General features: G+C 34.2%; 1 protein-coding gene across 1 annotated transcript in view; it reads right to left on the bottom strand.

Moving 5' to 3' along the window:
* Positions 1 to 27,410, bottom strand: part of RIMS2 (regulating synaptic membrane exocytosis 2) — a 726,314-nt gene that overhangs the window by 300,338 nt on the left and 398,566 nt on the right. The window contains exons 13-16 of the mRNA XM_042783638.1: positions 26,219 to 26,331; positions 16,123 to 16,253; positions 12,127 to 12,298; positions 5,771 to 5,924 (exon numbers count right to left, since the gene is read on the bottom strand). Coding sequence (XP_042639572.1) covers positions 5,771 to 5,924; positions 12,127 to 12,298; positions 16,123 to 16,253; positions 26,219 to 26,331 — 570 coding nt within the window. The remainder of the gene's footprint in view (positions 1 to 5,770; positions 5,925 to 12,126; positions 12,299 to 16,122; positions 16,254 to 26,218; positions 26,332 to 27,410) is intronic.

Raw genomic sequence — 27,410 nt, forward strand, 5'->3', positions numbered from 1 at the left:
CTATGCTATGGTCTTAGATGTCGGGATAGCTGTTACTTTGGTGAAAGTGTATGTAATTTCCAGAAGGAGACATGATGGGATTGGTGGGGTGCTGGCAGTGTTTTGTTTCTTGACCAGTTGATGAGTTACATGGTGTGGTTATTTTGTGAAAAGTCATCCGGATGTATATTTATGATTCACACACATTTCTGTATATAGGCTATACTTCCATAAAAAGTTGACTTAAAAAGGGAGAATTCTTAAGAGAATGCTGGAGTAGCTTTTATTGGACTGACAGTCTTGCCAATGTAATTATAAACTATGGACAAATGAGGGCAGTGGTTGTCCTGTGGAAAATTCTTGCATTCTCTGCAGAAAACTCAGGTCGCCTCCTGGTCAATGCACCTCCAGCTCAACCACCACCTGTCAGCCTGTTACTATGATTTTGAGCAGATTTCAGCAGAGCTGCTAGACTAAGAACAGCCTGGTGACCTACTTCCAAAAAAAAAAAAAAATCAGCCAATGTGGCAGGGGGCAGGGGGGCCCTATGATCACAAGGGTCTGATCCCAGAGTACAAGGGGTTCCCTGAATAGGGGGCGACATGAAGGAAGCTAACAACAGCATGGACAAAACATTGTTTTTAATGTTTAAAGGCATTAAACAAATTAGAAATACAAATACAAACAGTAGTGATAATATGAGCACTGAAATAAAGAAAGCACATATTGATCCATCTTTGCCCTGTTTGGCTCGCAGAAAAAGTGTTATAGCAGAAGCAAAAAGCCTTAGTCCTCTATGGCTCAGAAGTCAAGAGAACAGAATTCAGCACTATCGGAGCAGTTACAATTAAGGGGAAATGCGGAAAAGGAGGGGACAGAGAAGGCGGAGGGAGAGTCCAAATTTACACAAGGCCCCTCAAATTCTTGACTGAATGGTAAACTTGAGAGAGAAAGAAAAGAAGAAACCCACCAGAAATCCATAGCTGGGAGGCTAAGAGAGGTGCAAGGAGAATCCAGCTATTTCCTGGTACAGAGTTTGGCACTGAAGTGCTCTATGTTATAGGCACTTGGGTCTGTAACACATTGGTCTTTCTCTAAAAAGGTCACACCTTAGAAATAACCACAATGCCTTAGGACTAGGGAAAGAACCAAAATATGGCTGCTAACATATCTTCCATAGGATACAGGTAATCTCTCAGTAATTTGTCTTCTAAGAGAAAATGCAATACTTTTCCAAATCCAGAGTCTTTAAAAAGTCTATATACATACATACAAAGGAGGGGAGTTTCAGGAAGGATATGGAAACTTCTAAGAAAACTAAATGTAAATCTTAAAATAAAAATATAGTATATTTAAGAAGACAATGCATAGTATTGTCTTTTCATAGAAAATTGGACATTGTAGAAGAACATATCAGTGAACCTGGAAGATAAGTGAATAAAAATAATCCAAACTGAAGCACAGACAGGAAAAGGGGATTTAAAAAATAAAAACTCCACATCTATGGAACAATGTTAAGAAGTCTTCATACATCATACATACTTAGATGTATGAGTAAATGAATGGGGTAAAAAATTGGAAGAAATAACAGCCAAACACTTGAAATCCTCCAAATGGTTGAAATCTTGAAAAAATTTTAATTACAAAATCATGTTTCTTATCCTATATGTCGTGATAGCATTATTTTGGTTTTCTACTAATAATGATTTCTTACCATTCACTTTTCTTGAGGATTTGTGGTCACGGGGCTGAGTAGATATGATGTTCTTTATTTAGAAAAGTGCAACATTTTAAAAAGGAGTGGTAATATTAAATTTTACTAAGTGAAGAATTAACATTTGTGAAGTCAAAGGGATGAATGTGTTGATATGAGGTAAAAGAGAGAAGCATCAGTTTAAAGAAAACTATCATTGGATCTTTATATTTCAAATTATGATGAGTGGTTAATAAGAATTCAAGTAATAAACAAATTTGTAACTAACTTTTGTCATGTTAAAGGGAGATTTTTCTTAAGGTACTTTATGACTTTAACCCATTAACAATAAATAATACATAATAATAAAAGCTTAAACATCAAAACACACTTTTCCGAGCAATCTCTCTATCTTCTAGCGAAGAAGTAATGAATGAAATTTCTCATTAATGAATTAAAAATAAAATTGTGTGAATATATGAAATTTTTGCCATCAAAAAAGTGACTCCATTTCTCTATTAATGTAGTTTAGTTATTTGAACACACAGCTGATGCTTTTTCAAAAATGCTTAATCAATCACCCTTTGAAATATTCACTGCCACTCCCATCTTTTGGTCATATCAAAAAGAAAACACTTAAAATTGAAGTGGATGTGAGAAATCTGAAGTAAAACAAAGGTTTTAGGAAATGCACTTTCCATTGAAATTTGAATTTCTCATAACGACTTTCTCTCGGGCTCTGAAGCAACAAGAATGTGGTCATTTCTACAGATATAACATAAAACATTCTTACTTGTCAAATGCAGGAATATTGATCTATGAAGAAGACAACTACTTTAGATACTTATTTTTACCAAACCCCTTATTAAGAAAACTATTCCACAAAACTTAGGATCAAAGTTGCCTGGACTCCTATCTAAAAACAATTACTTTCAATATTTAAATTAACTATAAGATACATGAAACAATTATATTTAGAATGATTTAAAACATTTCCTTCACTTTTAATAAGAATCATAAATTACTAACATTCATGTACATTGAGTGATTCTTTGAATCATTTGAATCTACAAATTTAAAATAGGGAATCATGAGCAGGAGAGAAAAGAGTTAGACATTATCATTTGTTCAATTTGAATATCTGTAACCATGTACATTCCATAAGCTCATAGCCTCAGTGTGAGGCACATGGTTTCAGGGCACGAATTGTTGAACTTGACATTATGTAGATGTAGGAAATAAAGGAGAGGCTGTTAAAAACTTTTGATACTAACTATTCACACAGAGGGTCCTCCAAACATGTTAATGATCATGATCTTTGACGATAAGGCACTCTGGTGGTGTAGTGGTTAAGGTATTTGGTTACTAACCAAAATGTTGGTGTTTCGAACCCACCAGTTGCTCTGTGGAAGAAAGATGAGGTAATCTGCTTCTGTAAAAATTTACACCTTATAAACTATGACTGGCTGTGAGTCGGAATCGGCTAGGGGCCAGTGAGTTTAGTTTTGTTTTTTTGAATAAATAAGTTCAATATGTATCCCCTCCATGTAGAAAAATCTTAAGAGATATTCTTGTTCTTGATAATTTTTAAAAATAATTACCTAACATATTTATTTATTAATGCCTTGACTTATACCTGTTACTGATAAGCAATATATCCTTAACCAATGTTCTCTGGCTTTCTTTCTATTCTGAAATGTTAGTCACTAGTTTTTCTTTCTTTCTTTTATGCATACACTCATTTTTACTTATCTTAAGACATATATATTGCTAGCAAATTATGATAACATCTTATGTGTAAAACACTAATTTTAGCCACATGTTCAAATACAACAACACAACACAATGCACTGCTGTTGACTTAAAACCAACTCATAGTCACCCCTCCTTAGGTTTCCGAGGTGGTATCACTATGGAAGTAGATTGCCCAACCTTCCTTTTGAGGAGTGGCTGGTGGGTTTGAACTGCCAGCCTTCTGATTAGCAGTCAAATGCCTTAGGCACTATGCCACCAGAGCTCCTCATGTTCAAATATTGACAATTTTATTAGAGGTCAGTTGGTAGTCAGTGACAAGACTGAAATGGTAGAGCATGAAACCATTTTATTACCCAGGGTACATTTAGTACTATTAATGAGTAAGTAGCAAAAGAGCCAATTTTGGGATGAAAAATATAAACAGCTTTAAAATTGATTACATTAAATTCATTGTTTGAGAATCTATGACATAGCTAATTAGGAACTACTCTATTCTCATAGTTGTTCATTTTGGCTGCCCCTAATTAGCTAGGGAAAAAAAAATAATGAAAACTACAGATAGATTTGAGAGTTCTGGGGAGTGAGGATCCTCACATCTACCCCTTATTGAAATAACAATTAGAATAAGTGGAGAGAGATGCCCAATACTATAAAAAAGCAGGATGCTGGCTAGCACTAACCCATTGCCATCAAGTTGAATTCCAACTTATTGTGACCCTTTAGGATAGAATAGAACTTCCCTACAGACTTTCCAGGGATGTAAATCTTTATGGAAGCAGACTGCCTCACCTTTCTACAGTAGAGCCCAGCTTTTGGTTAGCAGCCAAGCACTTAATCTCTGCACAACCAGGGCTCTGACTAGTTAGCCTATAAACATGAAGCTGTAAGAATTAGTACATAAAGAATTATATTAGTAGTCTTCTTATAGCCTTCCTGTAGCTTTCATATAGCTATCATCATACATCGCAATTTAAAGAGAATGTACAGTAGCCAGAAAGAGCAGACACTTTAAATTAAGCCAGAATAAAATTCAGTGTAATGACATAATTATTACAACAAAAAATGTTGTATGGCATTTGCAAACAGGAGGGGGTGAGTGTTTACTCTGTGCGAGGCTAAAAAATGTAGATGTTGTAGAAAAAGTGTTCAATTAATGTCATCCAAGAGAAAGAGACCGTATCTAGGGAAAATAAATTCCATTCGGTACATAGAGTATTTTATAAAAGAGTGAAGACATTTTCTAGGCTTTCCTATGAATAACTAAGTATCTCATAGGAACAATCCTCTACCTTAATTTTATACTAGTCAAGCACCCTTCTGAAAAATAAATTAGTCCCTATTCAGCAAAATGGGTGCGATTAATATAAAAAATTAGTTATTTGTTATCTTGCCAGGTATACTTCCTATGTCTGGTGAATTCACGCTTATAAATTTATACTGCTGAAATTTTGTTAAAGACAATCAGTCCTTCAGTACAAAAATGTTGCTGAATCTAGAACATGCTAACTTCATGAGGATGAAACTATGCCATGAGTATCATTCAAAGCAGCCAGTGTCCACCTCTCCTTCCAATAATAGATTCATCGGTGGGCAGAGGGGGAGGGGAGCCTGGGTTGTGGGGGCAAAAAGGCAACAATGCCAATTTACAATCTGAAAAATATTTCTCAGAGTTTCTTTAAGAAACTATTTTATAATTTGGATTGTATTTTATAATTTGGATTGTAAATGAAAAGATGATAATAACAAGAATAAGAACAATAAAATATCAATATTAATAAAATACTTTAAAAACCACCCTTATTAAGGGTATTATTATTATTTCCATTTTATAAATGAGGAAAGTGAGGCATAAAGAGATGATGTTTCTCAAGCCATACAGCACTGAAGAGAGAATCAAAATTTACATTCAGATCAGTTTAAAACCAAAGCTCAATGATTTCAATCTGTATGCTATACTTGCTGTCTTACATATTCATAAAACACTTGGTATAATAATGGTGTAAATAATCATCTCAGGCCTATATGACAACACTCTACTGTATTAGCTACTTCATTTCTATATTTCAGATTTTAAGAGGAAAGATTAAAACATAACTCTTCATTTGAGGTCAAAGCATCCAAAATACAGCTATAAAACACTTCGATACTGTGAGAATGAATGAAGGCTATAGGAATAACATCATTTTAGGGTACTGAGCAATTTAAAAGCTTCCACAATAGCCATGAAAATGCTAACAGAATACATGCAATACCTATAAAGGCTTCTCAAATTCTTGATCCTATTTATCATGCAGGGTTAGAAAAAATTCAATAAAGATATGATAATCATTACTGAAAACTTACTTTGCAATCTTCTCGTTGGGCTCTCTCCGTGAAGTTGTCGACGTGGCATATATGGAGAAGGGTGGGGAAGTGGCAATGAAGAGACATCATGGGTCTGAAGTTTGTACCAATGTGGTTCATCGTCTAATAATGCTGTTTCTAATTCAATTAAAATCTACAAAACCAAGAGACAAACGACTATTATACCAACAATATACAAATTTTTTTAAATGGTCTCATTACTCTTACAATAATGATAATATAACAGTAACCCCCCCACTGCTGTCGAGTCGGATCTGACTCAGCAACCCTGCCTTGGGTTTCCAAGGCGGTATCTCTACGGAAGTAGATTGCCCAATCTTCCTTCCAAGGAGTGGCTGGTGGGTTTGAACTGCCAGCCTTCTGGTTAGCAATCAAATACCTTAGAAACTATGTATGCCACCAGAGCTCCCAATGTAACATAGCTGTTATTTCAAAATTGATAACAATTACATGTAAAATTGTCAACATATTTAGGCAATAAATAAATAAAAATATTTATAATTTCTAACTGATTTTATTATTTTAAATATCTAAGACATTAATTTTATAAACCTTTGACCACCTAATGTTAGAGGCTGTTAAATTTACCATTACAGAAATAATAGTTAAAAGGTCTATAATAATAACCAACATTTCTAAATCATTTTCTAATTTAGAAAGTATTTTCTAAGTCAGATACAAAAGGTTATTTCCTACCTTTTAGCTATTGTGAATAGTGCCATAATGAGCAGTGGCATTCAATTACCTGTTAGTGTTCCTGGTTTCAGTTCTTTGAAATGCATACTTACCAGTGAAATTTCTAGGTCATATGGTGAGCCATATTAAATTAAAACAAGTCTAGGAGAGCCAAAGTATAACACTAAGTATATTCCACCTGAATCTAGAGACCTTCTGTAGAATATATTTGACACATTGAACTAATTGTCATAGACCAGAGGAGTTTTGGGATGACATCAAGAACCTCATAATAAAGAATATAAAAGGTCATTAAAAAGCAAGCAAGAAAGAAAAGACATAAATGGCTGTCAGAAGAGACTCTGAAACTTGTGCTTGAACATAGAATAGCTAAAGTAAATGGAAGAAATGATGAAGTAAAAGAGCTGAGCAGATCTCAAAGGGTGGTTCAAGAGACAAAGTAAAGTACTATAAGGAAATGTGCAGACTTGGAGTTAAGAAACCCAAAGGGAAGAATTAACTCAGCATTTCCCAAGCTGAAAGAATGAAGAAAAAAAATCAAGCCTCAAATTGCAATGCTGAAGGATTCTATGACCAAAATATTAAATGATGAAAGAAGCATTAAAAGAAGATGGAAAGAATATACAGAGTCACTGTACCAAAAAGAATTGGCTAATGTTCAACTCTATCAGGAGGTAACACGTGATCAAGAACTAGCAGCACTGAAGGAAAAAGCCCAAGTTGCATTGAAGCATTGGTGAAACACACGCCTCCAGGAATTGACAGAATACCAATCAGGATGTTTCAACAAAAGCACGCAGTGTCGGAAATCTTCAGTTGTCTATGCTAAGAAACGTGGAAGACAGCTACATGGCCAACCAAATGAAAGAGATCCATTATCAGACCCATTCCAAAGAAAGGTGATGAAACAGATTGTGGAGATCATCCAACAATATCATTCATATCATATGGAAGCAAAATATTGCTGAAGATAATTAAAAAATGGTTGGACAGTACATCTCCAGAGAACACTCAGATTCAAGTTGGATTCAGAAAAGGATGTGAAACAAGGGATTTCACTGCTGATGTCAGATGTATCTTGGTTAAAAGCAGAAAACATTAGAAATGTTTATCTGCATTTGAGCAACTATGCAAAGGCATTTGACTGTGCAGTTGCTCATAAATTATGGATAAGACTGCAACAAAGGGGAATTCCAAAACACTTAATTGTGCTCATGAGGAACTTACACATAGACCAAGCAGCAGTTATTTGAACAGGGCAAGGGATACTGAATGGTTTAAAATCAGGAAAGATGTGTGTTGAGGTTGTATCTTTCATCATACTTATTCAATCTGTATGCTTAGCAAATAACCTGAGAAGCTGGACTATATAAAGAAGAATGTGGCATCAGGATTGAAGGAAGAATCATTAACAACCTGCGATACCCTGATGACACAACTTTACTTGCTGAAAGTGAGGATGACTTGAAGCCCTTACTGATGAAGATTGAAGACTACAGTTTGTAGTATGGATTTGTTGTTGTTGTTGTTGTTGTTATGTGCCGTCGAGTCGGCCCCGACTCATAGCGACCCCTCCTTGGGTTTCCGAGGCAGTATCACTAAGGAAGTAGGATTGCCCAACCTTCCTTCCGAGGATTACATCTCAATAAAAAGAACAAAAATCCTCACAACTGGACCTATAAGCAGCATTACGATAAATGGAGAAAAGATGGAAGTTGTCAAAGACTTCATATTACTTGGTTCTACAACCAACACTAATGGAAGCAGCAGTCAGGATATCAGATGACATATAGCAGTGGGCAAATAGGCTGCAAAAGACCTCTTTCAAGTGCTGAGGAGCAAAGATGTCTCTTTGAGGACAAAGGTGCTCCTGACACAGCCATGGTATTTTCAATCGCCTCATATGCATGTGAGAGCTGGACAATGAATAAGGAAGACCAAAGAAGAGCTGATGCTTTTGAGTTATGGTGCTGGGGAAGAATGCCGAAAGTACCACGGACTACTAAAAGAACTAACAAATCTGTCCTGGAGGAAGTGCAGCCAGAATAGAATGCTCCTTGGAAGCAAGAATGGCCAGACTTCATGTCACCTACTTTGGTCATGCTATAAGAAGGAACCATTCCCTGGAGAAAGATATCATGCTTGGTAAGGTGGAGGGTCAACGAAAGAGGTGAAGGCCCTCAACGAGATGGATCAACACAGTGGCTGCAACAGTGGGCACAAGTATAGCAGGGATCCTGGAACTGGCACAGGATCAGGCAATGTTTGGTCTGCTGTGGATAGAGTTGCTATGAGTCGGAGATGACATCTAACAACAACAGCCATCATCCTCCATTTTGTGATATATTGTAAATCCTAATCTCTATGTCTGTTTAGGGAGCTCTGGTGGCACAGTGCCTAAGGCATCTGACTGCTAACCAGAAAGCTGGCGGTTCAAACACACCAGTCACTCCTCGGATGGAAGACTGGCCAATCTACTCCTGTAGAGATACCACCTCAGAAAACCAAGAAGGGGTCACTATGAGTCAGGATCTATTCGACCACAGTGAGTTTGGTTTTATTTTTTTAGTCCTGTTTAAGGTGGAATGCATCTTGAGTCCTGCCTTGCTGGAAGGTATGACTCACGTCACCACCATTTGTGATGTTTTGTAAATCCTATTCTCTGTACGGGAGCTCTGGTAGCATAGTGGCTAAGACACTTGCCTGCTAACCAGACAGCTGGCGGTTCAAACCCACCAGCCACTCCTCGGAAGGAAGGTTGGGCAATCCTACTTCCGTAGTGATACTGCCTCGAAAACCCAAGGAGGGGTCGCTATGAGTCAGGTTTGACTCGACAGCACATAACAACAACAACATTCTCTGTACATGTTTAGGGTGGGATGTATATCTTCAGTCTCACCTCAGTGGATGGGGTGACTCAAGTCACTACCCTTAGCTTCCTTGTGGGTATATATAGAAATGTTCTGGGAAAGTTTACTCTCTTGCTCCGGTTCTGTGTTTGGTTTGTCATCATCTCACCCCTGGACTTGAGACAGCAGCCATCATCAGACCTGCCAATTTGGGTTCACCAACCCCTGCAACCACATGAATTGGGAGAGTCCTCCAGACGTACCCACAGATGTGGGACTTGCAGTCCCCCAGCCTCCCAGCCTCTACCACCATCCCATGAGCTGTTTCCTTGGGAGTTTGTGAGTTCTGCGGACTGTTACAGTAAAATATGGAACCCTATGACCAGAAGGCTGGCAGTTCAAACCCACCAGCCACTCCTCAGAAGGAAAACTGGGCAATCTACTTCCGTAGTGGTACTACCTCAAAAACCCAAAGAGGTGTTGGTATGAGTTGGGTCCAACTCAACAGCAATGAGTTTGGTTTGGTTTTTGTAAGACGAGGAAAATTGCTGAGGGGAGGAGGAGGAGTTGATGTTAAAGGTGATGGAGTGGCAAGGCAGCTTGGAAAAGGTGGACATCTGGGACATCTTTAACCTCTACCTCACAGGAACTGGCCTTGTGCTGATTTTTCTAAAGAAATTATTCAAGCACATACTATTATCATTCCTAGTTGGTTAAGAGGAAATGGAAGCACAGACAAGTTAAATAACTCAGTCAAGGACAGACGATTAGAAAGTACTAGTATTAGCAATACAGACCGACACAACTGGTTCCAGAATCTCTGCTCCTAACAACTGTATTACTCTTCTTCCCTACTGGTTATAGGCTCTAAGCTTTTCACTCTTGATTTCCTTAAATATTCAGTTCATCATTTTTACAGCTTGTTGTTTTTCCCTTGAGATTACCATTTAATTTATTCAGGAAAACCAACCACACTGAAAACGGTTGAAAGCAAGTAACTTTTGCTAACAGTTGCTTCTCTCCAATTCATTCTCCACATTATAATGGAAATATTTTTATCAAGTACAAATGCAATCAAGCTACTTTCTTCTTCAAACACATCATTAGTTCCCACTATCCACAGGATAAAGTACAAACTTCTTGACATGATATGTTAACGGACGTGAACTGCACTCAATTTAACCCTCAAGTCTCATTTCTTACCACTTCAAGATTCCTTCTCATTGGATGTACTGCTACTCTCTCTGCAAGAATTCCATTCCCCTTTATTTAGCATTTCCACTTTCTTTATGGAGCCTTGCCTGGACCACCTCCTCTCCCCTGCATGCACAGTATGCATTCCTCTTACATTTTACCATTATAGCATTTACTACGATATATTATAATCATCTATCTACTTGTCCAAATCCCCAGTAGACAGAAAATTCCTTGAAGGAAGTAATATGTCTTATTCACCTTTGGAGCCTCAATCCTGTATTTGGCCCATTTTAGGGCTTAAAAAATAATCCTTGAATAAATTGGATGATGACTGGTTACTATTAGTGAATATTTTGATCAAAGACAGAAAAATCCTGCTCAAAAGGGAAAAAATTCTGAACAGCATTTCAAATTCTCATGGCGTCCAGCCTCTCTGGAGCCACTGAGACTGGCTGGACTCCCAAAACTATTGCCCTGAGATAATCTTTAAATCTTAAACCAAAATTAACCCCTGAAGTCTTCTTTAAGTCAAACAATAGCTTATTAGCTCAATTAGTAAAGATTGTCTGCCTTGCGCTTTAAACTCTTTGAACTATCTATATGAGATAAAACGGAGCTCTGGTGGCATAGCGCCTAAGGCATTTGACTGCTAACCAGAAGATTGCTGGTTGAAACCCACCAGCCACTCTGTGGAAGGAAGACTTGGCTATCTACTTCTGTAAAGATTTACCACCTCGGAAACCCAATGGGGGTCACTGTGAGTTGGGAACATTTCAATAACAGTGAGTTTGGTTTATATGGGATAAAGTTGACAATAATATCTCACCTTGAAAGATTAGATAGGACACACTAAGGGAGGAGTGAGTTTATATTAAAGAGGGAGGAGAGATAAGGAAAAGGAGGATGAGAATGGTTGTACAAATTGAAGAATATAATCAACGTTACTGAATTGTATATGTAGAAATTGTTGAACTGGTATATATTCTACTGTGTATTTTCAAGAACAATAACAAAAAATAAAAATAGTCCATGAATAAATGTTTAAACTAAAAGTGGTCCAGTTTTGGTTCAGTAAAGAGCTCTGGGGGCAGAGTGGTTAAAGCACTCAACTGCTAACAAAAGGACAACAGTTCAAACCTACTAGCTGCACCACAGGAGAAACATTTGAAAATCTGCTTCTGTAAAGATTTATAGTCTCAGAAACCCTATGGGGCAGTTCTGCTCTGCCCTACAAAGTTGCTAAGAGTCAGAATTGACTCAACGGCAGTGAGTTTGGTTTGTTTTCTTTTGGTTCAGTAAACTAACATACAACAAATATTATAAATGTAAAAATACAATATTGTACACAACAATATAAACAATATAAATTTATATTTGTGATATATAAAGTTATTTTTAATATTCAATATTGAGATTTCTATGTTTTGTATGGCATCAATAAGTTTTGCTTTAAAGCAGTAGCTAAATTCTTCCCATTAAAATAAGTATGCTTATTTTTCAGATACTTAAAATATAAAATTTTACTGCTAGTCATATAAACAAAAGTATTCAGGATGGCATGCATAATCTAAGCCTGAAAATAATTCGAGATACCTCTCCTAAGAATTCACTTTCTTCCTCTCGAACTCGAGCTTGATCCCAAAGGGTAATCTCTAGCATTCGTTCTCGAAACTCTCTTCGATGGACTGGAGAATAAATGAATGTTTGGTTCCATTTGGGTTCCAACATTTTCTTTACTGTTTTAGTTCTTCTCTTGTTTTTATCACTATGAAAAAAAAATTAAAGCAATGTATGAACTTATATATCAATCTTTAAGTTTTATACTAAACTTTATTTACTTAAAATTTCTCAGGAGAGAAGTCAAAGTTTTAGAAATTTTCCATAAAATTACAAGAATTATAACCTTTAAAATAAGTATTAAAATTTATAAGGCATATAATTATATTATCATTTGTAAGTGTCTTCATAGTAGCAATATATGAGCAAGTCTGAAATTACTCCTTATAAATCATTGAAAACTAAAATCTTTCTCAACATCTAAATAAAATCTGACAGGGGGAATATTAACTCTAAATTTTTAAAATTTATTCATTTCCAATATTGCTCTATTTCAAATAGTTAAAATGGTGATTAGACAGTAATACTGCATACACTATACAGTTAAATTACAGAAATTGTATTCTACAAACGGTCCAGTAAATTGTGATGGTCACAATTTCATATCTCTATAATTTAGCTAACAAGCAATTATGATTCACATTTTATCAAGTTACTTTATGACACACAAGAAATAGACCTGTATTTTTAACATATATCATACCTTTAAAAACACTGTAAAATCACTCCTGTGTGAGATAGCCACTATAATGTGGGTTGGAAACATATTTTAATTGCACATTTTTATCACTGAATATTCCTGAATATGCATGTATTACTATACTAAGTATTAATATATCATGTACGCAGGGAAATATACAAAAACAAATTAAAAATGAGATAAATAAAATATCCCTTACTGAATCCTTATGCATTGCCCAAACATCCTCTAGGCTCCATCCATTCTGTTTTGAAGGTCACTAACTTATGAGGGAGGATCAATGGCTAAATGGAATAAATGTAATCATCTAAGAAGGAAAATTTAAGCCATCTGCCCCTTAGTGGCAAAACTAGATTGATGAAGTCTACTGGGTATCACTGCAGACTCTTGGCTAGGGGGGCCTTGTTTGAAGTAAGAAGCACACAGACAATGAACTCTAATTGGACCACTGTTCACTCATAAATTCTCTCAGCACAGGATGGTTTAGGAAGGAGAGAAAACTAAGGAAGAGGTAGGGGTCTGAATCAGGGCACTATGACACTGTTGCTCCTACTAGAGTTAGGGTTTAATGTTTATCATAAAATGTTTGACTTGAGTAATCCAAAGCTTTCATCTATTTCCAGAACACATATATTTAATTTTGTATATTACCTGTACATTTGATCTGCTCACTCAAAATCTAGGTCTCTATTTAATTTAACTTCATAAAAGAATGTGAAGTTGATGCTTTTAATCAAAACAAAACAAAAAGAAATATATTTTGACTAGTAACCAAATTTACTTCAAGATATAAAAAAGAATACACAATATGCTCAGGTTTTTTTTAGAGTACAAAGTAATAATTTTTTGAATTGCTTAACTGACAGGCTAAACTTGATCTCTTCTATGTAGTCTCACTTTCCTCTCTGGGAATTCTTACCGATAAAAAGCTATCAAATATTTTCTCATGTTTAACTGTTCATGTAGTTTTTGTTCCAGAAAACTTGTCCAGAAACATGGAATAATTCATATCAAAAGCACAGCACAAATAACCCTTTATTTGTATGCAAAATTTGTCTCAGCACCATATTTTGAGATGATGACTTGAGCTAACCAAAGAATACTTTTCTCTGTTAAAAACAAAACACTGGCACAACCCCATCAACAAAGTAAGCTACATAATTCGCCTAAATATTCTTCAAATTCCTGATATTAAACAAGGAAACTCAGTTGAGAAATAAACTAAGAATAAATATGCAAGTAATTCTCACGTACTTTATTTTGAAAAAAAGGTAAAAATAAGACATGTGGAATGTAAAGGAATAGTTAGTGGGAGCCTCACTTTCATTTGGTCCCATAATATGTGCTCAGAAAGCAGGGATGGGATTAGGTAAAAGAATATAAAACTACACAATAATATCTAGTTCATAAAGAAATTCAGTGATTTTGGAAACTTTTATCATTTCTTTTAAAAATAATTATTTCTCTTCAAAGGTTTGAGTGATCGAACTAAAATTTAGTTATGTGTGTGCATAGAAACATATATGGGAATGCAGCATTTTCTGCAGATTTCTACCACGCTTTCCAAGGATGCTAAGACTAAAAAGCCATACGTGCTCTAAGAAGACATGTGACTTAACTGACTAAGATGGTTGGGTACTTTGGCTGTGACATCTGTCATCCAATGGAAGTTTAGGCTAAACTTAACAGAATCAACTGAATGGCAACTAACAACAGTTACAGAACATCCCCTTTCTCTCTTACAGTTCCAAGTGTGTCCTTCTGCAAAAGACAACTTAAGTTGCTAGAGAACAACTTTTTTCAAGCAAAGTTTCTAAGATAAAATTTTATAGCAAACAGTTTCTAACGCCTAGATACTGTGACACCTTGACACATCTTGAGGAATTCACTTCAAAATATGCATCCAAATAAAATGTAAGGTCTTTGCTACTACTGTCTATTTCCTTCCATTCATTCTTTTCTTTTCTGTATTACTGTTCAGATGATACTCTAGCACTCAATGCTTATGACTTTTTATTTGAACTAAGGACCTGAGAATGAAGATCCATAAGTAGTCAAATATGATTTAAGATCACATCTGTGGCCAGTCACTTAGGACTTAAGAAAAAAACGGCCAGACCTTGAGAACACCCTCCAGGAAGTCAGGGATAAAGAACAGCTAGGAAAAGGGTAATTGGTGCCATTACGTCCTTATTTTTCATGACACCTATAAATAATTAAAAAAATCCCCACTGCCATCAAGTCGATTGCAATTCAGACCGACCCTACAGGACAGAGTAGAACTGCCCCATTGGGTTTCCAAGACTATAACTCTTTACAGAAGCAGATGCCTCATCTTTCTCCTGTGGGAGCAGCTGGTGGGTTTGAACCCTGACCTTTTGGTTGGCAGTGAAATGCTTTAACCACTATGCCATCAGAATAGTCCCTTATTTTTTATGTGTTTGAAATAAAGAGTAGTTAGAGAACTTTTGTTATATTTTTTCTCCAATCTAATTTCTCTATTTACTTCAGGACAGAACAATGTCCTTTATATTGATTAGAATGGACATAAAACAAATGATAGTTGAAGAAGTTGGTTTAGAGTCCAGTATAAAAGTTTCCTTGGTGATATGGAGTGATAGAAAACAAAGCACATGTGCTACTTTTATAGAATATACAGAATAACATCTTGGTAAGATGAGGGAAAAAGTGCAGTGGAATATGATGAGTCCCTTTTAGTATTATTTCTAGTTTTTTGCTTCTGTAGTTTTTGTTAAAATGTATTTGATTTAAAAGGGCATAGGAGCTCTGGTAGCACAGTGCCTAAGGCACTTGACTGCTTATCAGAAGGCTGGCGGTTCAAACCCACCAGCCACTCCTCGGAAGGAAGATAGGACAATCTACTTCTGTAGTGATATTGCCTTGGAAACCCAAGCAGGGGTTGCTATGAGTCGGGTCCGACTCAATGGCACATAACAATGGCACATAACAAATTATTTTGATAATTATTCACATTTTTCAAATAATAATCCACAGATGCATACATATAAAACAATATATACAATAAACATTTGATATGTTTAAACAAGGAACATAACATCAAACACAACAATCATTAAACTACTTACTGTCACATATTTTGAATCTTAAAAGATTTTGTGTTTATATAAAACTTCAAAAGTATTTGACTATCATGCTATAGAAATATAAATAAGACAGATTTGAAATAGCCACCAGTATTAGCATTTCCCCACATATTTCCAAGAATATTTATTTTTGCTTCATATCCTTACCTTCTGTCTGGAAGAAAGTAAATTTTAACGTAAGGATTCCTTGGCCTCCCATCTTCCCTGGAAGGGAGATCTTTTGCTCCCAAAATTGTAACTATTAATTGGTGACCAACCTTGTCAAACCACAGTTTTATCTGAAAAGCAAAAATGTTAATTTATCAACTAAAATATTTACTGTTATATGATAATGTTTACATTTCCAAACTCTTTCCCAATGTTTTACACTAATATTAGCACAGAATTTAAATTTCACTTAGTAAATTGTGGTTAGTTAAAATAAAAGGATATGCTATAATAACTTCAATGAATAGAAGAGTCAATTCAGATAGTTTGGTTTGATTGATCAGTCTCTTGGGCTTTTTGTTTATCCTAATTTGATTGCTTGTTAACATGCACATAATAATAAATGAATATAAAATCATAACTAAGGGCATTATATGCAATGAATGCTCTATATTTTTCTTTATATGAGAATCACTGCTGTTCATCTTGATTACTGAGTTTAGAATAAGTACTCAAAATGAATGAGCAGATCCAAATTTACATAGCATACATAGGGAATTTTTAAGCAAATGTTTTATTATTCCATAGCAAAAGACATTTCAAAGATTATAAGGAAGGGGTCATTCCTAGTAGCTTTAGTCAATAGACTCCTGCACTCTATACTTAAATTTAAAATAAATGTATCTTGTATAAATTTTTCTTATATAGGCATAAAGTTTTGTTTGTTTGTTTGTTTGTTTTTTTTTTGGTGAAGCAAAGTATCAAATGCTTAGAACAATAGAGCGCATTTTGAAATGTGATAGGAGAAAATGTAAATCATTTCCCTGTGCCATAGTTAGCAGGCAGCTGCTGAATTCCTGTAACAGTGGCCCCACTCCTCACACACTCTTGTCTCTACTTTCACACTTAGCCAGTTAATTCTACTATTTTGAGATCTGTGATAATGTGGTTCAGGGCTTAGTACACTTGTGATCACTACCCTGAATCTGAAGTTGAGTTGAAAATTTGGAATTTAGGAATGACAGTGAGAAACAATCTCGGCTAGCCATTAAACATTGGTAGCTCAGTTCCAAGTCCAACATGGCTTTGCTGAGTCCCTCACTGCATATCCTAGAAAAGGAGGTTTTTGAGTCTGAAGAGGAGGACATGGCTCAGAAAAGACCGATGTCTACATAAAATTATTTATATCCATTTCTTTTTCCTTTCTTTCTTTTTTGCCAAATGGAGTTAGCCCTTTTATCGGAATAATAGTGAAAAAATATCCAAACTTTAAAAATCATAATTACTAATCTTTATGTTCCCTTAAGTTCTAATGCTCAGCACAGGTATTGCGTTAACTAAAAAAAAATTTCTAATACATCTGCTAAGAACAAAGAGACCCGAGACAGATGTTTTTCAAAACGAGGTTCACAAACCCCTACATCAGTACCACCTGGCTTAGTTAACAAAAAACGACAGATTCTCAGGGTCCACCTTCACCTACTGAATCAGAATGGATTGCATTTTAACAGCTCCTCCAGATGATTCTCTCGGGCACTAAAGGTTGAGAACCACTGCTTTAGGACTAAGGGATAAGTACCTTGTGAAAGAAAAACAAATTTCTTATTATTTGAAAGAAACACTTCATGTGTTTGCTTGTCTAACATGTTAGAACATAGATCTAGATTAGTATAAGAGAAAAATGAAAGACTAAACTATTTTTCTGGCAAAAAGCATGAGGGGAAAACACAGAAATGAGGGGTGTCTCATTTTATGTGAGATGAAATAGACATGTTAGGGAGCTCTACGGTTCCTTGAATATGTGTGACCAAAACAAGATCGTATGACAGTCTCTATTTTTAAAGTAATAAAAGAGTTTAGGACTTTACTTCTTCCATGATATTAAATAAACTTCTCTGAGAATTGGGACACTAAGTACCATAAATGGAAAAGATTACAAAAGGCTAAAAAAAAATTATTTCAATAAACTTTACATTTAAGAAGCATATAAATAATAATCACTTTCATTATCAGAATAAAGTTCATAATTACTGTAGAAAATTATTTCCTCTGTAAAAACCTTTTGAGGGATGGAGACTAAATATTCATGAGCTACATAAGCAACACTCTTCTGCTCCCTTAAAACCATTAGAACTGAACACTGGAGATAAATGTCTCAAGTATTCATTTCAGATTTTCTTATGCCATGGAAACCAAAAATATGACTTATTAATATGATCTGTTTCTTATAAAAACAGATTATTAGGCTTATGGCCTTTATACTTGACAGAATATTAAATTATACTTCACAAATATGCAGTTATAAAAATATCTCAGGTAGGAAATGGGTACATTTTAATTTTACTGATCAAAATGATATTTTTAAAAATAAGTTGTCTTATACTGAGCATTTGATCAATAGCTCTGATTTTTATTCCATTATAGAGGACTTACATTGAAGTTTTTGATAGATATCCATTTCACATTAACAAAAATGAATTCTATTATTTGTTATTTTATCACATTTCTAAAATTCTTATTTGCGCTTTTTAAATGAATTATTAAAATATATCTGCTGATTCCCCAAAATATGATAAATGCATCTTCACAGTCCGAGACTCGGCATACTTTTTGTTATATCTCAATTTTCTTAATATTAACATCTTGATATCATTTTAGTTGTTTTAATATAATTATCATTTCAACTTTACCATGTAATCATTTTCAATTTTCCTAAGCAAAACATAAATAGTAGAGGTAAGTGTTTTATGCTGTATAATATTATGCAGAAGAAATTTAATTTTTAAAATTTAAACAAAATTAGCATTATCAAAATCAACAAAATAGAAAAAAAGAAACCCATGCAGCAAAGCAAGGAAAGCATAGTACTACTTTTTCTTAAAACAACTGTATTTACATTGGGAGCTATATTTATATTACTTAACCATATAGGGGTTTCATAATGAAAAGAGGCAAACAACTTGTACCCAAGTATTACAGTAAAGTTAAATGGAATTACCGTGACAACATGGAAACAGAATAAACCCAATACATTTTATTTGGATTGCTATTTTGTTCTTTCAAAGTAATATACTTTACAGAAGTTGAATCTTGTATATAATATACACAAAATTCATATTTTAGATAAGGTACAAATATATTTGCCAGTCTCCTCAAGGAGTTGTTGCTTGGAAAATGCAAGAGAATGTAAATGGTAAGTGATATAATGAATGATTTAAAGAGACAGAAAACGTCATATAAGAAAGGAAAATATCAGCAGCATGGAATAGCTATTTCTGTAAACATGACATAAGGAAGTGGAATCCACATATCTACATTAAATGTCACTGTGAAACCCATGAGTTTGAGTGTTCATTTCATCACATAAAGTCACTAACAAAATTTGTCTCTTTAAATTTTTATTCAGTATTTTAATCCTCATGCAGAATTTTACAAGCTGGCTCTTATAATGATTTGAAAGTCAATAATATGGTTTGGAGCACATACCAAAAAAATGTTTTCCTACTACGCATTTTCCAAAAACATACAAATAAGGGTAAAAACACAACTGTAGTTTCTATCAGGCAGACAAGGCCTTTACCTGAACCCTAGGAACAAAAGGCGTTGTTCTTCTACTAAGGCTTTGGCTCTGGTAAGCAAAATTAAAGAAAAAAGCAATAAAACAAAACCAAAAGGACAACACGCTGGAACTAAAAGACCAAAAGTAAAACAAACACATACAACTATCCCTTAAGTACAACTTTTCCATAACAATATTTATCTAAATTAAATACTTCAATGTAATGAATACATTAATTTTGTCAAAATGCTACAATACATAAAAAGAATGTAAAGTGTTAGAAAACATTCAATCAGATTTTTAAAATGTATTCAGCATAAAGGAATTAAGACTGATTGTAAAAGAACATATGTGTGCTTGTATACTCTGAATGATTGTAAACATATCTGAGAGTCAAAAAATTTCAGGTTTTACCCTTCACATCGCATAAAAATAACCACACTCCAAAAATTTGACTATTTATTATACCTCCACTGCCGTGGAGTCAATTCCAAATCATTACTAACCCTATGTAGGACAGAGTAGAACTGCTTCGTAGGGTTTCCAGTTGTTATGGAAGCACACATCTTTCTACTGCGAAGGGCTGGTGGGTTCAAACTGCGGAACTTTTGGTTAGCAGACGAGTGCCTAACCAATGTGCCACCAGGGCTCCTTTATACTAGTATTAGTAAAAAAATCATCTGTGCAAGTAATTGTGACTTTTCCAAAATAATTAAATCTCACAAAAGTCCACAAAATATTAGCCAAGTTGACTTTACGATTTCTTAAAAGAATAAACACAGCAAGATAGAAGTATGCTATAATGCACTGAATTGATTATTTAGTTCACACTTTGGGAATCTATACCAGGTTCTAATATTTAAACACCATCTTCAGACATTTATTTTGTACCATATAGGAAAACACTGTTTATTGCTAATCATATCTATTAATCACAGTATCTCATTTCTTATATAATTCTTTATATTTTTTCCATAACTTTCAAGTTTATGATATTCCTTAAAATCCTAGGAGGTAGTTGCTATTATACTCATTTGGTAGATAAGGAAAGAGAGATATTAAAAAAGAAAGGCTATTTTACTTGTTCACAATAATCCAAAAAGCAAGACAGCATAAAGGCAGGAAAATAGAGCTATTTGGAGTAAATTATTCCATTTCAAATTCTCAGACTAAAATCAAGTTTTGTTTCTCTGCTGACTTTTTGCTTTGTTTTGTTTTCACTTTTGAACAATTTCCAAAAGAGACAACCACACCTAAAATATGTATGTCTTCATTAAGAAATGCCAACAGTTAAATCATGAGCAAAATCAGATACAAGTCCCTGAGATTGGGGAAGAATTTCAAGACATTTACCTCTGCTTCTCTCACCTACGGGAGCTCTGGTAGCATAGTGGCTAAAGCACTTGACTGCTAACCAGAAGGCTGGCGGTTCAAACCCACCAGCCACTCCTCGGAAGGAAGGTTGGGCAATCCTACTTCTGTAGTGATACTGCCTCGGAAACCCAAGGAGGGCTCACTATGAGTCGGGGCCGACTCGACGGCAAATAACAACAACATCTCTCACCTACATTCCATCTCATCTCTGGCATTTCTCATGAGTATCTTTCTTGCCTAATTCAAAGAATGATGAACAGCTAAAGGCCTCCCACTTTACCACTGCTATACGGAAACACATAATGGGTACCAAAAGGACTATTGCCCGTCAGACAGACACTCCTTAAGACACTAATCCAAAATTCAAAGGAAAGTGTTAAACACTATCATTCAATTACACAAATCAAAAACCAAGGGAGTCTCAAATATAAGCTGTCTTCCTTTTTTGTGTGGAGACATTAGCAAAGGAAGGCAGAAACGTCCAGAGGTTGAGGTTGTTACTGATATCTGGGAAACTATAGGTTGGATAATTCTTCAGCAAATGGGGAAAGGGATGGATGACATTCAGAGATTAGCAAAATACACTTGGTGTAGTTGTTATGTGAATGCTAATGAGTGGAGAGAGATTGTCTCAAAAATTAGACCTCTAATTAAGTGTGATTCTTCAAAATGGAAAAAAAAAAAGCATATCAGCTATTAACTAGGCATTAACTAGGCATACTGGGGGACAGAAATGATAAGCCTGCTTATTTTGAAAGAGATTTTAGTTCTCCTGACCTCTCACCCATTCTACCTGTTTTAGACGAAAAATATTTAGAATAACTGAAGATTTTTGCAAATAAATATTATGTATTCATAAAATAAAGGATTTGTTTAAAATACCACTGTAAAATAAAATCCTTTAAGACAAACATTTTTCTGTCTTCTAAAATTGTCTCAACCAACCCACAGATTTCTGAAATCAACCTTCTAAAGCCTATGGCAAGTTAAACCTTATCTTCACCCATGAGTTTATTATACATTATATTTGGCTACATAAACATATTATTTTGGGTAATTTAATAAAGAAAATCATTATTAGGAAGGTAAAGTACTATGTGTCTCATCATAACTTACATTAATTCATTTATTTTAAGCATGAAAGATCTGATAATATCTGTAACAATCTAAGCTTCATACAAATGAAGAATTTTAATTGTGTATCATAATTTACTTTGCATTTTTAATGTCACTTCCTACTATATACTGCATTATCATCTTTAGGACATTCCTGTCATGCAATGCTTCTGGAATAACAAGGTTGTGGTAGAGGTGTATAAGATACAAGCTAAAAAGAAAAAAATAATAATTTACAGAAAATTTAAAAATGTTTCTAAGAGGACACCCAACTATTCCTCAGTTCCTTATTCCCCTTAACCAGACCTATAAAATGGATATTTACAATATTTACAAACTTAATAACTAAAAATATAGTGAGAAAATTTTAAAACAAAATAACATGGGGAAACACTGCAATCCTAAATCAACACAAACCCTGAAGTGAAATAAAATATGATAGTCAATAAGAATCCATGAGCCTTTCCTGCCTTTTAAAAGTATTGAAGCTACATGATTTATTGAACACTCTACCAAAAAGCTAACCAAAGGGATAGATTAATTAAAGGATATTGAGAGAATTAAAAAAGTAATCCTCTAAAGAAGTAAATGGTTAAATTGTGGAAGAACACACACACACACACACACACACAAATGACTATACAGGAATGCTGACACTGCAAGGGCTCTCATAGAACTCAGGCGGCATACACTCAAGCGCCAGCTGATTTCTTCACAAAGTGCATTACTGGCCCTTGCGTGATTATGCCCTAGAATAAAGACAAGCAGCAGCAGCATTCCAGCATGGAGAGAAAATGTATTGCTTACATTTTTTTTTTTTTAAATCTTCAAAACAGCTTAAGAGTGAAAATTTAAACAACAAATTTACATTGTGAGTATTTTCTACTTCAGAAAAATATCAATACATTGATATAAATATATTAGAAAGGTCAGCTCACATTCTATACAAAGTTTCCTTGTTCTCAGTAAGTTTTTATCAGTAATGTCAGGATTTTGTATGAGAAGTATAAGCCTAAGTAAACTCTCACCAACAGCAAAAAGTGACCAAAGGTAGAAAAGAAGGAGATCGAGATTGTAATGCTGCTTTGTGACTTCCTAGGGTTTCTTCCCTGGGGGTGACATACAGAAACGTATTTTCCCAACCTCTACAACACTAGAGCAAACCAAACTGACTAGGCCAGCAGAGACAGGGCTGAATATGGAGAGAAATACTACATCCAGGAAGGCAACTTGTTTATGCTTTCCTGGATACAAAGGATAAGATAAAATTAATAAATGTCATGAGGGTAAGGACCACACATATCTTGTTCACGGTTGTATTCCCATTGCCTAGCACTGTGTATGGCCTGGGGTTAGAATTTAACACATTTTTCTTAATGATTGGAGTTTAATGGATAAAAGCATTTTTGTTTTTAGGAAAATTTGGCAACAGATATCAAAAAAATCATAAAATATTTCTTTTCCTTTTATATCGTAATTTTATTTTTGGAAAGTTATCCTGACAAAACATTTTTGCCCTAACAAAAATATGCAAGATTTATATTTATATTCAAGATTTATATTTCCATAGCATCATTTATAATAATACAAAATTAGAAACAAACAAGATATCATATAATAGAGAATTAAGTGGAATACTAAATAGCTATCATTTTTAAGAGGAATTGTTAAAGGGAGAAAAAAGTTCATACTACGTTACTAAGTGAAAAAGCAGGCTCCAAGATATAATGCACAGAATTAACCCAAATTTGTTTGAAACTTCTATGTATGAATGCTTATATCTTAATGGCAGAATTACAGTGGTTTTATTTTTATTTGCTGAGCTTACCAAGTTTCTCAAATAAAAATGTATTATATTTTGAACCAGAAAGTGATGTTATATATACATATATATAATTTCAAAAAGTAAAAGCTAAAACTTTTACTATTAATATCTAAAAGCTAAAATTTTACTATCATTATCATACTAGAATACATTCCTTATAAGTCATTAGAAAATTATAAAATGAGAATCATTTTAAATTATTATTACATGGATTTTAAACCAACACTATTTATAAATCTAAAGGATGTACCTTCATACAATTATATACACATTTAGAAGTGAAACCTTTTTTTGCCTTCTAAATTTTATTTTGTTGTTTTAGTTGAGTTTATGTACAGCAAACACTTACCAACAGCCTCTACATGTACATTTTAACCACACTGACTACATTCTTCGAGTTGTGCAATCATTCTCACCCTTCCTTTCCTAAGTTACTCTTCCCTCATGAGCATAAACTCACTGCCCACTAAAGTTCCTATCTAATATTTCGAGTTGCCATTGTCAATTCGATCTCATATACATAGTTTTTAATACTTTCATAATGTACTATATCGGTCTTGAACCATTAGAAAAAATAGCTGAATTTCCAAAAATCTAAACCCTTATTATACTCCTCAAGCCCTCTTCCTAGTCCAGTTTCTCACAGGGCCTTGGGATTTCAAATGAGATAAAGTGGTACTTACTTATTATGGAAAACTAACTTCCCCTCCCTCTTCCACCAACTCAGTCCAACTAAATGTACACACAAACACACACACAGATGAATTTATTTATTTACTGGTATGATCCAGCTACCTGGAGTATTATTTTAAAATGTACTATCTGATGAGATCATAAATAAAAAAATAAGTTACCATGTATGAACACTTTCTAGGTTGGTAGAAGCAAATACATACTACATTTGTAACTCTGTAAATGACAACATTTCTGCTGTCAATATTTGTAAGAAAATAAACAGAAAGATGCTACTTCTTGTGGTGAATACAAAAAAGACCATTGTCCTCAAATGAAAAAGCCCACTCTGTTAATGAAAGAGAAAGGAAAATAAAATAATAAGAAATTCATTTCAGTATGACATTTAAAATATCCTACTAAAATCTCATCTTCTCTCCTGAATATCTTCACGATCACATTTGTGATCAAAATATTGCCAGTACAGCGATGTCTAATCACTTTTTCAATAATGTTCAGTATTTAATTTTGCTTATACATTCTACAACTCTTTCCACACTACAGAAAAATAGTTTAGTAAAAATCAAGTTTATCTCTCTCCACCAAAACAATAAAATGAGAAATTTCAAAGCTTCTTTAAAAACTTTTTTCTGGTGCTGTTAAAATATCAGCACAAGAACAGTTTACTTTTCAACTATAACGTTTTTCATCTGATATTCAGTGTTTGGATTTTGAGAACTTAATATTCATAATATGTCAAGTATAGTAACTCATCAGTATTACTGGCAATATTAAGCAATGCATTTGTGATATATAACTAAATACACTTAAATATATGAATATATAAAAATTATTAATAAGGCATGATAACTGAACAAATGGTGAAATCTGCTTTTATCAAATGTGTTCTGTTAAATGAGAAGGCTAAAATTTACAAAGCTTTTCTACTTTGGACATGATTTTTAACTTTTATTGAAAAGTGATCAAATTAAGTATCATGAAATGTGAAATCATCTGGTATACTCATAAATCTATGAAATATTTCACCATTGAGCTGATTTTGTCGCTTGACAAAATCTTATCTAATATATTTATAATTCAGACCATTATTCAAAGCACCATATTTCCTTAAGGTTGAAAAGTATAAAATATCTATATTTTTCCTTAAATTTCATCTTTGTATAGCACAAGCATTTTTAATTATCTTCTAAATATGATAGCTTACAGTCATTTTAAGGTATAGAGCTAAGACCATGATTTTGAATTTTAGAATAATATTAATGATAGTTAAAGAAATTATTTAAATATCCTCACAAAATATAACTGACTAAATCTCAGAAAACCTAAGTTTAATGTCAATCAATGAAAACAAAATTTAAATTAATTAAAATGACTGGAAACAAGAAAGTTGATGGTTAAAAGCACAATTATGTTGTAGGAAGAAGTTGGTTTAAAAAATAAAAAAACCTAGCATCATATATTAAAAACACTATTTGACATTCACAAAAAAAAAAAAAAAAAAATGAATTAATTACATTCGGATTACGTACTGAAAGTTGTCCAGATAAGAACTGTGGGACATCCCTCAACATGCCAGGACTCATGGGAGAGGTAACGGAAATAGAAGGACGATCCATTTTTTGAGATTCAAATGAGCTAGAACCTAAAATGATAATCGTACATAAAAAATAATAACAGTGGCTCTTCATTAGTATTTAATAATCTTCACATTTTAAAAATTATTTATTTTTAAAAATGATGGCAAAATATCATTATATAGACCATTTTCTTCACCATAACATTTCAAATACGTGACAATATTTTGAAGTATAAAGCTATGCCATTGCAAAAAAGCTACACATTTTTGGTAAAGATTTTAAAGAAATGAATAATTATAATTGTAAATATAAAAGTAAAAAAGAAATCTATTATCATAGTATTTCTCAATTATTGTATGTGTAGAGAATTCAATCACTTCTCACCACCTTCTTTACTACTACCACGGTCTAAGTCACCATCTTTTCCCCTCTAGGTTATTAAGACGATGTTCTCATCGATCTCTTTAAAACTGTCTCATACAGCTGCCAGTTTCTCTCAGAGTGAAAACCAAGTCCTTACAGTGGCTCACAAAGCCTATGGAATTTGACCACCCATTATTCCTCTGTCCCCCTTTCCTGTCCCACCATTGTTCCCACCTCCGCAACCAAACTAGCCTCCTGGCTTTTTCTTTAAATCCATCTTAGGCTTTCCTGCCTGAGATCCATCACACTAGTCGGTTCTTCCTGGAAAGGTTTTCTTCCAGATACCATTCTTTCAAATCTGGCTCTAATCCTTCCTTCTGAATTGGTCAATCCTGACCAATCTATTAAAAATGTAAACCTCCTTCCTTCCTCTCTCCTGATAGCCCTCACTCTAATCTCTACGAATCTAAACGCTTAGTTCATGAGATAGAACACATCTGTTTGACACCTAAAACGTAAGAAAAAACTTTCATGTATTTGACATTGTTTGAATTTTTGTTCGAACAATAATTATGTCTATTCCATTAATAATCTAATCTAATAAACAGTAAGAGCTGTTACCCCACCCAACCAAAAACCAAACTCACTGCCATGGAGTCCTTTCAGACTCATAGCAACCCCTTTCTTGAGTTTCCTAGGCAGTATCTCTACAGAAGCAGATTGCCTAATCTTCCTTTCGAGGAGTGGCTCGTGAGTTTGAACCCCCAGCTCCAAAAATATA

Source organism: Orycteropus afer, unplaced genomic scaffold, assembly GCF_000298275.1.
Source record: "Orycteropus afer afer isolate SDZICR_OR568_19922 unplaced genomic scaffold, OryAfe1.0 scaffold00021, whole genome shotgun sequence".
Taxonomy (NCBI): Eukaryota; Metazoa; Chordata; class Mammalia; order Tubulidentata; family Orycteropodidae; genus Orycteropus; species Orycteropus afer.